The sequence below is a fragment of the Cinclus cinclus genome, chromosome 3, assembly GCF_963662255.1.
Source record: "Cinclus cinclus chromosome 3, bCinCin1.1, whole genome shotgun sequence".
NCBI classification, from domain to species: domain Eukaryota; kingdom Metazoa; phylum Chordata; class Aves; order Passeriformes; family Cinclidae; genus Cinclus; species Cinclus cinclus.
In genome coordinates, this window is record NC_085048.1 from 116,313,828 (window position 1) to 116,329,735 (window position 15,908).

The 15,908-nt window shown below is 49.4% G+C and overlaps 1 protein-coding gene across 1 annotated transcript; it reads left to right on the plus strand.

Annotated features, from left to right (window-relative positions):
• The first annotated feature begins 1,545 nt into the window (after positions 1-1,545).
• On the plus strand, positions 1,546-15,650 carry TTL (tubulin tyrosine ligase). Its single transcript, XM_062489497.1, has 7 exons — positions 1,546-1,739; positions 5,207-5,285; positions 6,979-7,211; positions 10,276-10,411; positions 10,496-10,765; positions 11,661-11,804; positions 14,090-15,650. Exons 1-7 carry the CDS (start codon positions 1,583-1,585, stop codon positions 14,205-14,207), a joined length of 1,137 nt encoding a protein of 378 aa, XP_062345481.1. The 5' UTR covers positions 1,546-1,582; the 3' UTR covers positions 14,208-15,650.
• Positions 15,651-15,908: the final 258 nt, after the last annotated feature.

Consider the following 15,908-nt stretch of genomic DNA (forward strand, 5'->3'; position numbering starts at 1 on the left):
GTAGTTCATTATCAGACTTCATTCTGCTTATTGGTCTAACACACTCATCTGAACTTTATGGAATATCTTTGCCTCTTGCACTTAATTATGCAAACAACAGAGATGAGCCACCAAATTACCTATATTTATAGGAATTACCTATAAATTTGGAGTCCTGATAAATAGCACATACCCAAACTGGGAAGAGGGAATGGCTCAGATTCACCTGAGTCCCAGGTGCTCAGTGATTCCCTGGGCTGTGAGGTGTTTTAAGCTAAACCATGCACAATACTCTGAAGAGAACACACACTGAAAACAGATGCAGAGGCACATCCATTCCCAGATCCAAGATCACCTCCTACTAGAAATTAGCTGCCTGGAGAAATTTTTTTTAGCTGCTGTAAGACAGCAGCTATTTTTTAAATTAATTTTTTCCATGAATCACTTAACACCTTACCTTGTGCTGTCAAAAAAAAGAAAGGTAATGTGCGGGTCATGACCAATCTGTGTTTCCTTTAGCAAAATGTTCTTTATTTCTTGGAAGTATATAATGATTTATAGCAACCAGCTAGAGTATGCAATGCTGATGCCATTACTTATACAGTGTCTGTAGAAAAAAAAAGGCATTAACCATCTCAAAACCTCAGAATTTTCATTATTGATAGGTTTATTAAGATTAATGATAGGTTTTGTGGTGGGGAGGAAATCTGTCAGGTTTTGAATTTCTGAATTATCTTCGGTCTGTTGCAGGTTTGTTTGCGAGGAAGACAGAAGCAATGGTTACAAGCCGAAAAGACCTTTCCGTAACCAGGACCAAATTAGGCAGAAACGTAGGAGAAGGTAAGAAGTGATTTCACGAGTCAAATGGGTTAGGAAGGAGGAGATCTACTGGAGCTCTATCAGAGCTGAGCTGCAGCTTCAGGACTCCTGCACACAGCACCGACACCCAGGGCTGGGTGTCCGAGCCCAGGAGCAGGGGGACCCGCAGGAGGGAGGGAGGGAGGGAGGGAGGGAGGGCATCCCCCAGGGGCCTTGAGCGCCGGAGGGGAGCGGGGCTTGCAGCTCCAAGCCTGTGCTGGGTGACAGGGGACACCCCGGCCGGAGAGACACCGGGGAGCGGCAGGGTGACAGATCCCAGTTGGTGACAGATCCCGGTCAGTGACAGATCCCGGCCGGTGACAGATCCCAGTTGGTGACAGATCCCAGCCGGTGACAGATCCCGGCCGGTGACAGATCCCGGCCGGTGACAGATCCCGGTCGGTGACAGATCCCGCCGCTGTCGCACCGGGAGCGGCTGGCCCGGCCCCCAGCGGGCGCATGGCCCCGCCCCGGCGGCTGCACGGCGTAACGGGGCGGGGAGGAGCAGGAGCAGGAGTCGGAACGGGATCGGGATCAGGATCAGGATCAGGAGGGCGGTTCTGGTTCCGGGTCAGTCCCCGCCTGGGCAGGCTCTCGGGCGGAGGGCGGGGGCGGCAGCCCCGGCCATGCCGAGCCGAGCCGGGCCGGGCGGCGGCGGCCGCGCAGGGCCCTTCCTGGGCTGCGGCGGGGCCCCATGAGCCGCCGGGGGTAGGGCGGGGAGCCCCTTCCCCCCCGCCCCGCCGCCATGTACACCTTCGTGGTGCGGGACGAGGGCAGCAGCGTGTACACTGAGGTGAGCCGGCTGCTGCTGGCCAGCGGGCAGTGGCGGCGCCTCCGCAGGGACAACCCCCGCTTCAACCTGATGCTGGGCGAGAGGAACCGGCTCCCCTTCGGCAGGCTGGGTAAGGGTCCTCCCCGCCGGCAGCAGGGCCCGGCCGCTCCCTGCTCCCTTTCGGTTCGGAGCTCCCCCCCCCCGCCTCAGGGCAGCGTCCCCGCGGGTCGCCGCGGCTGCGGGCACGGGCGGGGCCCCGGCAGAGCCCCCGCGGTTCGTGAGGCGGTGCCCGCCGGCCCCGCTCCCCGTCCCTTGTCCCCTTGTCCGCCCCGGCCTCCGCCGGCCGAACAAAGCTCGGGCACCTCGGGGTGTCCGTGCAGTGCCCTCCCGACTCCCGGCAGGGCGCTCTGCAGGCCCCGCTGATGCCCTCCAGGGCTCGAAGGCTCCCCCTCCCAAGCTCCCGGAGAGTGATTTCACCGGTGCCCCCCCGCTCCAAAACACCCCAGCCCAGCTCGAATCGTGTGCTGTGGCGAAGCAGTGGGAAGGGCTGGGGAGGGGACGACACAAGGGTCACCCGGAGACCCCCCTGTGACATGTGGGAGGCCTCAGGGTCCCGGCTCTCCTTTGCCTTCCTTGGCCTGCAGCAGTGCCCCGGGGCTGTCTGCGGGGTCGCGGTCGCGCCAGTGCCCTCCCCAGCCTGGTGCTGGGCAGGGACACTGCGGTGCTGAGCTCACGCCTTAGGGGGTGTTTCTGCCGTTTGACACAGGAGGCGGAACAGGTGTAAGCCAGGCACATTCAAACCTTCACTCCAGAGCTGACGCTGGTGGGGATGTGCCTCTGCAGGGCTTGGTGAGGGTGACGGCACTAGTCCCTGCCCCACTGCTGCCTGACCCCCACTGTCACTCTGCCAACGTGCAGGGCTCTGGGAGCTGCCCTGTGCTGGCTTGTCCCCTGCCTGCCATGCATGCTGCTGTGCCATGGCACAGCAACCCTGGATGGTGCAGAGCCCAGGAGCAGGGAGGGAGAGTGCCCACAAGCAGGGACAGCCAAGCCAGGCGCTGGCAGTGTTGCAGGGCGTGGCAGGGATCGGGGATGCACTGTCATCTTGGCCCTGGTTTCTTTCTTTCCTTCTGGGGTGATTTTGCAGCACTGCTTCTGGCTGCAGAAACATCAGTACAGGCAGAGCTCACTCACTCCAGCAGCTCTGGTGCAGGGTGGCTTTGCAGCTCCTTTCTTGAAGCAGAGACCCATGTCTGACTGCTCTTTCCAGTTTGCAAGTCACCAGCTCCAGCACCTCTCCCTTGTCTCCTCCACATTTGTGACTGGAAAGTCCTTGTCACATGGCAGTGCCAAGTGGTCACCTCCCGGTGTCAGAGTGTCTGCAGCGGGCAGGGAAACACCAGGAGAGGCTCAGGCAGTGAGGATGTGAGCAGGCAGCAGGCAGACCTGTGCTTTAACTTGCTCAGCGTGGAGGACCTTGGAACATCAGGCCTCATTGCAGAATGAGTGTAGTTCTTTGATGGGAGTGGGCATGCATGGCACATCTAGCTATGATGGGCTTGTGGCCATCTCTAAGTAACCCCTTCCATCCTCCACAAGTATCCTGGGGTGATGGAAGGGCTTTCCTGAGCCCATCAGCATGTGTTACAATGGGATGCCCAAAAACTCAAACCATTTCTTACAGACAAGACACGTCTATAACCCATGGAGTGGGGCCATGCTTTGGCACTACCTTTTTTAAACCATCCTCCTATAGCAGGGACTGGGTGCCTGAAATCTACAGTAGAGTCAGACCCAAAATAACATGATTATTTTGGTGCATTTTCCAAAAAGCTCTATCTTCTCTGGTTCCTCTTCCTGTGCAACTGTTTCATCAAAGCTGGCTTGGTTTTCCTAAGGGCTCTACTCAGTGGAAGCAGGCATTAATTCAGGGAGCTGTAGGGATTTGCATTACTCAGGGCCTAAGCTGGATCATGGAGAGAAGTGGGGACTCTCAGCGTGCACCACTGCTTCTGCCCAGCTGCAGGGACCTCTGCAGCTCTCACCAATAACCTAATTCCTGGGGGATTGTGCCCTTAAGATGTGTCCACATCTAGCAGATAGAGAGGAGGAAGAGGCTGCAGAGGTCTCATGTGGCAGGGGATGCTGGGCTGGCCAGCAGAGGATTGCCACTTTGGTCAGTGCCTTGGCAGCTTTTTAATCCTGATAAATGCGTGCTACAGACCTCACAGCATGCCCCAGAAGTTTCTCTTCCTGCCTTGGGGTCCCTCTTTGCTGTCCACCAAACTCTATGTTGCAGCCCACTGCTCCACGGCAGTGCTCAGGAGCCCAGTGAGGATGTGTCTCCCCAGGATAAACTGGAAACAGAAAAAAAAATTGAGGGGTTTCGTTTTTTGGTTGGTTTTTTTTTGGTTTTTTTTTTTAGTAAACCTGGCTGTGCTGGCTGCACACTGAAATGCCTGAAGTTACAGATCTTTTCTGCAGGATGGTTTTCAGCTGTCTTGTATTTAAAGGTTTATGAATAAAAGTGACCCAGGTCAGGGAAGTGACTTTCAGGCTGAAAATAGATACTGACTCTCTGTGAACTTGCAGCTACCTGGTGCTTAAAGTAATGTTTGCTCCAGGCCTTTTTTTACTGGGCAGACATCAAGGAGGATAAAGTAAAACTCTGAATCCTTTTTCAGGGTTCTGGTCCCTCTCAGAGAGCTTCCAGCTGAGCACCAGTGTTTCTGTAGTGTGAAAAGGTGAAGGCAGGGAGGCTGTGGTGTGGAGTCCAGGTTGCTAAGGAGGTACCCATCTGTTCAGCACTCTCGTTGTCACTGCTGAGGCCACAGCTGATACTGGGGCCAGTTTGGGACTTTCCAGTGCAAGAAAGGCTTAAACATCCTGGAGTTATTATAGGAGGGGACACAGGTTGTCAGCCAAGCACTGGGACAAATTCTTACAGAAGTCACAATCTGTCTTTAGAGATACTCAGACTTTGAACAAGAGGTTGGAGCAGAGACTCCCAGAGGTTCCTTCTCACCCCAGGTATCCAACGGGTCTTGTTGCAGACTGCTAGAAAGAAGCAAGGCTCCAAATCTTTCTAATGTTTCCCAGTGTTTTGTGGTATCAGGCCCAAGAGGGAATTCCGCTGTTACAAGACAAAGAAAAAGGGCCTTTTGCTAAGCTGTGATCTTTGTGTCATGGTGTGTTTCCCTGCATCCTCCACCTGTATTTAAAAGTAACCGAAATCTTGATTCTTAAAAGCTTACACCAGCAGATGGAGAACACTTTTGAGTAGTGCTGCCAGTTCCCGGTGTGAATTAGGAAAAAATTCTTTTCCTTTGCAAAATGGATGTGTCAGATTAAAAACAAGTGGGTAGCTGCATGTTTTTTTGTTTGTTTGTTTGTTTGTTTGTGGGGGTTTTTTGTAGCTAAATGAAAGAAACCACAGGAACCAATACCAGTTTACAACCTGTTTCTATAATGCAAGGCAAGGAAACAGGCTCCTTTCCCCCCCCCCCCCCCCCTCTGCTGCCCAGGTCCTTTACACCAAGCAGCTGTTTTGCCTTTATTCATTGAGGAGTTTGTCTGACCTCTGTTTCTCCTTCTTAGGCCATGAACCTGGACTTGTGCAGCTGGTGAATTACTACAGGGGAGCAGACAAGCTGTGCCGCAAAGCATCTCTGGTGAAGTAAGGAATTCACTGAAATGTTAGATGGGCTTGGCAGAAGCTTCTCTTCTGAGCCTTGTTGAGTGTTGAACCTGTTAGGAGGGTATTTCACAGAGCAGCTGCCCTGGGAGTGTGCTAGCATGTGCTGTCTTCAGACTCCTGGGCTGGTCTCTAGAGTTGTTTGTGTGCACAAAGGCCTCTCTGTAACCTCAGGGGAAATGCCATTTTCCACTGAGTTGTATCTGCTTGAAGCCATAGAGTGTATTGAATCAGATTAGAGCCAAATCAAAAGGAGAAAGAATCCCGAACATATCTGCTCTTTTTCCTTGTAGACATTTAATTAAAACCTTCTCCTTTTATTCTCTGTTTCATACAGAGAAGAGACACTAATGTGCCTTTAGCTAATCAGATTTGTTGGTCAAACAAATGCTTGGAGACATCTCCAGGAAGATCTCTGGGAGTTAATTCTGCATGACCTGCCATGCCAGGGTCTCCTGGGGAAACATGCATGAACTTTCATTGTGAATAACCCTCGTCCCTATGCAGTCTCTGCTCCCACCAGAGTATCTTTATGCGCAGAGAACTCTTGGTGTCCTTCAGCACTTTGATTGCCCATTACAGTCTGTGCTCCTCTTGTTGGTGCAGTTCTGCAGACTGTGTGTGCTGATCCAAGCCCTCTCCTTCCTCTGCAAAGAGCCTCTTCCCAATTGATTTCTTGGCAGTGGTGATGGTGTTTGTCAGAAAGTGGCAGAGTGTCTTTAAACAAGCATTTACAGCACTCCTCGGATGGATTTCTCTTTAGCCTATTACCTAGACTGCTAAAAGCACTTGCACACCTGCTTTTACATCCTGCAGCTTGGCTGACCTTTTTAACTGAAGGATCAAGCATGCATCAAGCTACTTAGGAACCCACAGGACAATAAATGACACTCCTCAGGGCTCCCAAAGTGCCACTGACTCACTGCCATCTTGACAGAGAGTCAGCACCTCATGAACTCTGCTTTTGGCCTTAAGCAAAGCACAGGCATTTGGAGAGGCAGGCAGCTCCCTTGACTTTGAAAGAAAGCAGGCCTGAGCTCTGCTAACAGGAATTTGCTGCTATCTCCAGACATTACTGGTAGGAGAGATGTGCCAGAGGGATACCAGACACCTTGGGATGTGGAACATCTAAGTGTGCTCTTGCTTTCTGTGGGCTCCCAGTGGTCTTCATACACAGCTGGGACACCTGGTGTGATCTCAGTGGGAATGGGATCAAGGGCTAAGCACCAGCACAGAGAGCATTACTGCTCTGGCTTCCCTTTTTCCAGTTGGAATCACAGCATCCTTCCAGCCCTGAGCCATGTCAGCAAAAATACCTCCCCGATTCCCTTGTGCAGAGCTGATGCATGGAATGCACCACAAGCTTTAATTACATGGAAACTTCTCAGCTGTTAGTTTCACAATATCCAAGCTGTCAATAAAATGTTTAATGAAGGCATGCAGGTTCTGGTTCAAAGAACAGTGCTTTGCTGTGGACTGGGGTTGCTATGATATCTTTAGGAAAACCCTAATTTCAAGGGTGTAAGGAAAATGGGGCAATTCAGCGCAGACTATCCGTAAGATGCCATTCATCATCAAGCAAAAGAGCCTAGTTATTGATGATTTTTCCTTATCAAATGATCCCCATGCAGGTGGGGACACTCCAGAGATTAACAGCCTGTCTCTCTTCACCCAGGCTAATCAAGACAAGCCCTGAGCTATCAGAGTCCTGCACGTGGTTCCCTGAGTCGTATGTGATTTACCCAACAAACCTGAAGACCCCCGTGGCCCCAGCACAGAATGGAATCCACCATCTCATAAACAACTCGAGGACGGATGAGCGGGAAGTGTTCCTGGCAGCTTACAACAGGCGCCGGGAAGGCAAAGAAGGCAACGTGTGGATTGCCAAGTCCTCAGCTGGTGCCAAAGGTTCATTCTCCAGCACCAGGAGCTCTTCCTCGTTATTCCTCACTGTTTATGTGATCTGTAGAGTCACAGGGTTTGGCTGAGTCAAGTCGATACGTAGTCTGCCTATGGAGGGCTTCATTCGCCATGCCAGTCAAGCCATGTGGTGTGCACGTGGTACCCAGGACATACACAGCAGTGAAAGGGCCTCTACTTCTCTACACATGCACCTCAAAATGTGGGAAAGTGCTGGGGGGGAAGGCAGCAGGAACCAGCATTTGAGGGGAATGTGGAGAGCAGGTTAGAGGGAGCGGAACAGGATACAGGGAGGTGGTGAGCAGGCAGGACAGCAACCTTGAAGGGCAAGGAGCCCAATCCCCCGTGCTGTGCTTTAACTTACCTTCTTCTGGGTGGAAATCCCACTTGCCTTTCAACCAAACTCAGATGCCTGGTGCCAGTGGCCTGCCCACGGTCACACTGAGAGGCTGGCTGAGCAGCCATGAGCTCAGTACATCAGAATTGCAGCCAAGCCTCAAGGGAAGGTACCAGAGCGAGGACAAGCATTGCAGTATCTGTCTGTCCATTTAATCTGAATAGGACAATAGGTACCCAAGTGGTATTGTGTCCTTCCTTGTTTCAGGGTCATTCCAATACTCACTGCAGAAATAGCAAGCTGTGAGATAGCTGGATACAGCTGTAAATGCAATGCTTTGATAACTGTGTGCTCTGTCAGTTATGGTGTTATTATGGGCACAGTATTAGAATGGCTGTGTTTAAAAACTTGCCACGTGTGTAGCAGAGCCCAGCATGAGGAAGTACCTGGTCTTTTCAGAGAGAACAAGCCCACATATACTACTCATATTTGCAGAGTCAATTTGCATGCAGCCTTACAAAAAGAGAACGTGAAAGCCAGAGCTGGCTGCAGGGAGGCTGCATGATAAAACTGTCCTCCACACTGGCTTCCCTCTCTGTTTTCTCTTGGCTGTCTCACCAAGAAGCATTGGAAGAGTATCCTTATTTTTATCAGGAACAAAGGGGAGTTGAGTCCTTTCAGTATGCCAGTGCGAGAATGTGTTTTTCTGTGGTAAACTGGCAAAAAAAAGTCCATCCAGGCATTGGAAAATACAGTTGCTGTGGTCTTCTGCAGGCTGAGCAGGTTCAGACTCTTCAGATACCTCATGCAAGTGTGATCCCATCTTTTCTGCACTAAAGCAGAGTAGTCTTTTGTATTCATCACTGTGCTGCTGCAAATTAAAGTGGAAAGCAGAGTCTCGTAGTAATCCTGTAGAGGGAAGTTTTATACATCTGGGGATTACTTCTAATGAAGAAGAAAACTTGCTCATGCTAATCACCAAGAAAGATACATCTCAGGCACAGCCCCTGTTTTGGGACAGGTCTAGCAGAAGCTTGATCATCCATCAGTAACAGGAAAATTCAAGGTTTAGGATGCCATGACTCAAACATTGTAAGGGTTTGTGACTGTGGCTGGAGGTTTTGGTGTTTTCTTTGAGAGCAGGGATAGCTGCCCCACATAATCTGCTTTGCTGTCTCACTGGGTTGCTGCCTGGGTGCACAGTTAAGCTGACCCTCCCCTTGGTTTGCCATCTGTCCAGTGTGGAACAAGTGCCTGCTGATCTCCCCACTGCACCAGCTTTGCTGGCTTAGGGATGTAGTTTTCCTCCTTCCCCAAGTGCACAGCCTGAAGTTGTGCCAGTGCAAGGTTCTGCCTTGCTCTGTTGTGATCAGGAGACTAAAAAATCTTGCCCCCTGCATAAAGCGTGAGTGACAAAGATGGCAGCCTTTTTTTTTCAGTGGAGGGTGCAGGGATGAATGGGAGGTAGGTAGGGCTGGAAGGCTGAGCAGAGGATGGAGCAGTTGGGAGTACCTGCAGGGTTGTGCTGACAGCAGCCTTCAGAAATCACAGCTAGGAGCATTTTTCACTGGATGATCCTGTCTAACCTGGCCTGTGCTCTATGACCCTTTTGATGCCCCCTTGGAGGGTGGGGTTTTTTGTACAGTATTTCCTCAAAAACACTGAGCACAAAATTAAGACTGAATCATCAGGTTTAGTCCAGAAAGTTGCCTCAAGAGCAGGCAAAGTGCCAGAGGAGTGTTTGATAACTTTACCTCAGTTGGCTTGTCATGGTACCCTGCCACTCCTTTATGAAATCCCAGAAGGAAAATGGTCTCCAGTGCTCTGCAACACAAGTTTCCTATTTGGATTCTTGCAAGAAATGAACAGTGACAGGTTCAGCCAAAATGTGGGAGTGTTCAAAAGGCACAGTTCATTTTTTTAATGAAGAGCTTCCACAGCAGGAACACTTGAGTACATGGATGAACAATTTAAAATAGTACTTTTCCTTATTCAGCAATTATTTTAATATTAACTTAAGTGAACTCAGTGAGCAGGGCAACACTGCACAAGTGTGCATGTGTGACTCCCTCTGGCAGCCAGAGAGACCAGACAGGGGAAGAAAGTCTTGAGTCTGGGATAAAAAAACCCTGCAAACCTCCCTCCCCAAATAAAAAAGAAAGGCAAAAATCTTTACAGAAAATGTGCCAAACCCCTTGTTGTCTCTAAACTGCTGAAAACCAGGGAAAAACAAAACCAAATTTTTCAAGTGCCAAATACTATAAGCACCACCATGCCCTCCTACCCCTGCCAAGCCTCGATAGGAAGCAGAAAAAGAAGTAAAAGAAAACAAAATGCCCCCAAAGGCAAGCAGCTGCCTCACTGCTTTGCCCAGGTCCCTGTCTGCTGTGCATCTCCTCACACCTCAACAGCCACCCCACTACAGAGGTGCCCCAGAGAGGCCGTGCTGTGTCAGATCCCCTTGATTCCTATTTGCATTAGCCCTGGTTTCTGGGGAGCCATAGGCCCGTGGCATGGCTAAAAAGAGGTCCCTCCAGAAATTAATTCCCATGGAGTGACTGTGATATTGCTTGGGCACTTGGCTGACCCTGGGGCTGCTTGTCCTTGCATGTCATGTTTTGGGCTAATGAGCCACGGTCCACTTGGAGCCCAAAAAACCTCCAACAAAGGTAGAAGGATCCACTGCCTAATTTGGTCTTCAACTTTCTGTGCCAGGGGAAGGGATCCTGATTTCTTCAGAGGCTGCAGAGCTCCTGGACTTCATCGATGAGCAGGGACAAGTGCATGTGATTCAGAAGTACCTGGAGAATCCTCTGCTTTTGGAGCCGGGGCATCGCAAGTTTGACATCAGGTAACCTTTTCTGCCTTTGTAATACCAGTTTTCTTTTTAATGCTGTTTCTTACTGAGACTAGAGTTTGTTCTCCTATCCCCCAGGAGCTGGGTTCTCGTGGATCATCAATATAATATCTACCTCTACAGAGAGGGTGTCCTGCGGACCTCTTCCGAACCATATAACAGTGCTAATTTCCAGGACAAAACCTGCCACTTGACCAATCACTGCATTCAGAAGGAATATTCCAAAAACTACGGGCGGTATGAGGAAGGGAATGAAATGTTCTTCGAGGAGTTCAACCAGTATCTGATGGATGCCCTGAACACAACGCTTGAGAATAGCATCTTACTGCAAATCAAACACATAATAAGGTAGCCAGCTGCCTGCTGCTGAGGATGGCATAACCCTTCAGGGACAGGGAGTGTGCATGGACACAGCTGGGGAAGCAGACAGAGCAAGAAGGGAAGGGTTTCAATTGCATAAATTTAAGAGAAGGCCATAAATACCCCTATGTCACCGCTCAATGGAAAGGCACCTCCATGGGTGCTGTTGATTCAGTGGTACGTGTCCATGTCTCTGCATTTTGCCAGGTGTGGCTGGAGAAGGATAGACTGAAAGGGGAAGAGAGCAGCTCAAAAGACAGGGCTGGGAGAGGCTGAGATTAAAAAAGGCATAAAGGCAGTAGAGGGGAAGTGAAGCTGGACTCGACTCTGGATGCTTCGCCCGCCATCAGCCAGCAGCAGCACATGGCTTTCACCTAGGTCATCTTACTCAGTCCACCAGAGGCACTTCCTTCCTGGGCACAGAAAGTGCCTGGAGAGAGATCTCGGTGCTACAGAGAATCCAGGTTTTGACAAAGCAGCCCTTCATGAAGGAATTTGCTTTGCCCGTACCCCATTGCTGTAAATTGCACTAAAAAGACGTGGCGTGATCTTTGAAGGACTGGAAGGCAAAATGAGCATCCATTGGCAGTTTCCTGGGGACCTGCTGCAGCCCTGTGTGGCGTTGCACATGATGTTTTTCAGGTTGCCTGACCCAGTGGTGAGGGAAGATGCTGCTCTCCAGCTCTTTGTGAGTTAACTCAGGGGTGTCCCCACATGGATTTTCATGGTCACGGGATCTCACTCGCAGGGACCTAGTTGCTGTGGCATGTGTTGGATATAAATTGTAATTTGGGGCATTTTCAGGGCACCCCCTCTCACTTAACTATGCAAGGCATGTGTCCACAGCATCCTTAACCCTGAGTTTCTGTTTTTCCCTTCACAGAAGCTGCCTTATGTGTATAGAGCCTGCAATCAGCACAAAGCATCTTCACTACCAGAGCTTCCAGCTCTTTGGCTTTGACTTCATGGTGGATGAAGAGCTGAAGGTCTGGCTAATAGAAGTCAACGGGGCCCCAGCATGTGCCCAGTGAGTAAATCAGTTTCTGTAATACCCTTGTGAGGCCATCATTCACATGCCTCACCCAAAACGTGGCTTATATCCCAGCTCCTAGTGAAAAAGGTAAAAGAAAGTGAATGAAAAGGGAGTTTTTTCAGGCTAACACTGATCACTGCTCTAAGTGCCAGTCAGTTTGGGTTCATTGCTCTTGCCTCTGTGTTTGCTATCCCCCAGCTGCTTTCCCACGTGAGGTGGGGCACTAACCTGGGTTTTTGAAAAAATTGGTTTGAATATAACTTGTGTCATTTTTATTACTCTTGGGTTGAAGTTATGTTTGCAGATTTAATGCTTTGGGAGTCAGATTATTTCTCAGTCTCTCTTGTGGAGCCACTGGTGGCTGCTCTTTATATGAACACATGTTGAATGAGTAGCATCAAGAGCAGCAGCTGGAAGTGAGTGACTAAATTTGCAGGCAGCAGGACCCCAGAGCTCACTGTGGACGCTGCAGATGTTACCAAATCTCTGAAAACTGGAATAAAGACTCCTTAACAATTTACTTTTAAGAAGGGCATCATTTATTCAGGTCACATGGGGGGAATAACTCCTGACTTCATGTGCCCATGTGATTTTACAAGTGTCTTGCTTAGATACAGTCACTTCACGCATGTTACAATTTGCCCATTACCAAGAAACCTTCCCCAGGTTCCCAAATTAAATCCTTGTCTTGGCTGTTCCTGCATTCCCAAGCCACATGTCTTCTTACCATCCAGCCATCCTTGCTGGGAAAGCAGATTTTGCATGCCTTGTTTCTCTGCTGGGAGTTCACAGGCACAGTAAAAATTGAATTAACCCTTTTGGTATCGCAGAGTTTGGATTACAGCTTCTTCCAGCAGCCACAGGGAGGCTGGAACAGCCAAACAGCCCTGGCCATGAACATCTCTCTGTAGGCACAGCAGGAGGTGCTGTATTACGTGACTGAAACAGCTGCAGGGGACCAGAAATTTTTGCTAAGTGAGCATCTGTGTCATATTAAAAAAAAAAAAAATCAGCAAAACAGAACAGGCTGTACATTACTGCATTAGAATTTGATCAGATTAGGTGCCGATTAAATTAGGTTAGATCATCACTAACAGTAGATGAAAAATGCAGGTCAAATCTACCAAACAGCCTGTTCAGCAGCTTTTCCAAGGCAATAACTCAGGGAGCTTTCTGTGCCCAGGATGCCCTGCTCACAAGGTGCATCATGGTGCCATTACTGCTTGCACCTCCTTGTCTTGTTGTATGGGTAGAATTAGGCTATTGCTACGTGGATTTGGATTGCAGCAGTGCCCTGTTTTGTGCCTCTTGGAAGAGGAAGGGCTTTGTTGGGCACTTAAAAGACTGAAAGCAGCTGAGGTAGGTTTTGGCTATTTGTGACTTCTCCTGTTGAGGTTATTTTTATTTATAGGACTCGTATCACACAGCTCCCATTTAAAGAGGAAAAAAAAAAATTGGCTGCTGTAAGCAATAACATGCCCAGGAGCTGAAAAAAACATCTTACTGTCACATAGCCCCCCAGTGGCATGGAGTAAAAGACATTGATAATCCTGGGGAAAACAGCTTTGGTACTGTTAAATATGCCCCAGATGCCAGCACGTTCAGGGAGGTTACATACACATTTCCTCCAGCAGAAAATGAAGCTGTTGTTAACTCATCTCAAACCCCTTGTCTCTCTTCTCCCTAATCCTGCTGTGCCTGAGCTGTGCCATAGTGAAACACATCCCACACGTCTGAGGTCCTGTGAAGCCCCTGTGCCTGCTCACAAGCTGATGTGTACAGCTGCACCCCAGCATAGCTTTTCATCAAACCAGGAATGCGTCAGAGCAGCCCTTCTGGGGCACATTCCTGTGTGAACAGGGTCTGGTGCAGTAAATCCCAACTCCCTGAGCTGGAAGGCTGGTATAGGGAGCCCTGACATGTTTCCTGCCCCTTTGCATCTTGTGGAGACTAAAGTCTAGGGACTGAGGGTCTGGAGCTTCTGCTCAGAAGCCTGACCTGACTGTAAACATAGATAATGGGTTTTGTGTTCCTTTGTGAAAAGGAGCATTACTGGGAATTACCATCATGGAAAAAGAGGATACTTGTTGGTGTAAACAGGGAGGAGGTGGAAGAGATAGTGCTCTCCTGCTGTTCGCCACCCTGAAACTCCTTATAATGGGAATAGGATCTTGTAGATCTTGCTGAGAAAACACATTTCTACATAAAAATCGGCCAGGGGTCTGCTGGTTTGTCCTGCCTGGGTATCTGATTGTCTCTCTCTCTCTCTCATCTCTTAGGAAGCTGTATGCAGAGCTCTGCCAAGGAATTGTGGATGTAGCCATCTCCAGCGTTTTCCCCCTCAACGACACTGGGCAGAAGACAAACCAGTCATCATCAATCTTCATCAAGCTGTGATGACAACACAACTGCCACTGCTGTGAACAGGGAGAGACTGCACCCCACGGGTCAGCACAGTTCGGTGGCTTATCTCAGTAACATGCCAAAAAAGTCATAGAGACAGGCTTCATATTTTCTGGGAGACCACAGGGAAAAACAACAAAACAGGCATCCTCACAGAGCTGTGATGAGCCAGAGCTGCTCAGATAACTCTGCCTGCATTCACCAAAATCCACTTTAGAAACAGCTCCTGTGACTTTGATACCTGAAACAAATCTCTCTGGGAGTACAGCAAAACAACCTTAAAATGAAACCCCAGCAGGGATACTGTAATGCTGTATTAGCTCCTCCTTTTCTATAGAGATAACACTGGGGTTTTTTAAGGGAATTGAGTGAAGAGAACGATGGAGTTGTCCTCCTCCCGCTGTGTTTATTCTTTCCTCACCTACTGCATCATTAGTGCCTTAGCTCGGCTCCAAATAGGTGACTCCTATCCTTTGTTCCTGCTCTGTTACATAGAAAGGAGCAAGCTCTCCTGGTGCCTAAAACCAGGAACACCAAGAAGTCAGTTTCCTTAGGTCATTTTCCAAGCTGGTTGGCTGAACACCCAGGCAGTAGCTGGCAGAAGGGTGCTGAACTGCAGGCGGTGAATTAACCCAAGCAAGGAAGGTGATTTTCTTTATTTATAGCTATCCCTTTCCTACTGAGATTTGAATCAGTATCTGTCCCAGTCTGAGGCAGTTGGATTCTGCTTAAAAGAGGCAGAGAGATTCCCTTGCAGCTCACTGGTAGGCTGTAGGATTTCTAGCATCACTTTTGTGCCGAGTGTTTCAAGTAGCAGAAACCTGATCCCAGTTTCTTCTGAGGCACTGCAGTGAATTTAGGCTCTTCTCTCATATTTCACCTTCATGATTTACTTGGGGCTTGAACCTGAAATCTTTCTACCCAAATTCCATTTGATTCAGCCAGTTTTACTCTCTTCCACTGGACAAATCATGGAATCTTCTGCCCTGAAAACAGTCCACAGCTTGATCTTAGCTAGGGGGAAGGTGGGTGAGGTTGTCTCCTGAACAACCAGGAGACAGATTCCTGTTTGTCACACATCTGGGAAATCAGGTGCTTTGGGGGGAAAGAGGTTAAATTCCTTGAGGTCTCTGAATTTCAGAGCTAACATCTGCTTCAAGTATAACCTAAATCCTTGTCATGCTTCCCACCTTGTGAAGTGTGAATTTTTTAGTGTGAGCCCAGCACATGCCTCTAGCAGGGAGAGATGGTCGTGGGAAGAAACTGGTTCTTGTCCCCCATAACGAGGAAACACGGAGACATTGTGGAGATTACAAGCTCCCCGTGTGCAATGGGAAGTGAATCAAGCAGTGGAATTTCTACCTTCCTCAGAAGAACCTAGCATTTTGGTGTACTCATCTCTGCTTGTGATGGAGATTTCAAGAGTTCTTCATGCAGCAGACAATCCTGATGGGATGGGGCTGGGTTATAAGCAGGGAGAAGGGTGTGGGGGAAGGATTGGTTGGGTTTTCTAACCTTAGGATAGCACGGAGGTGTCAGAGTTTCACTGCAGTCCAGGTGAAGTGTGGTGGTAACTCAACAAGGTAAAACATAGGCTGTTAGTCAACTTGGAAGGTTCACCACATCTCCCATTGACGTTTTCATGTTAGCTCAGCTAAGCTTAAAAACTCTTCTTTTTTTGCCCAGCAGTGGGAA

What these genes read in the sequence shown, in the direction of transcription:
- TTL (XM_062489497.1), top strand. Translation starts at nt 1,583, where the DNA reads ATGTACACCTTCGTGGTGCGGGACGAGGGCAGCAGCGTGTACACTGAG. An exon ending in CGCAAAGCATCTCTGGTGAA is followed by an intron (nt 5,286 to 6,978) that starts GTAAGGAATTCA and finishes CTCTTCACCCAG; the next exon opens with GCTAATCAAGACAAGCCCTG. An exon ending in GGGGCCCCAGCATGTGCCCA is followed by an intron (nt 11,805 to 14,089) that starts GTGAGTAAATCA and finishes CTCATCTCTTAG; the next exon opens with GAAGCTGTATGCAGAGCTCT.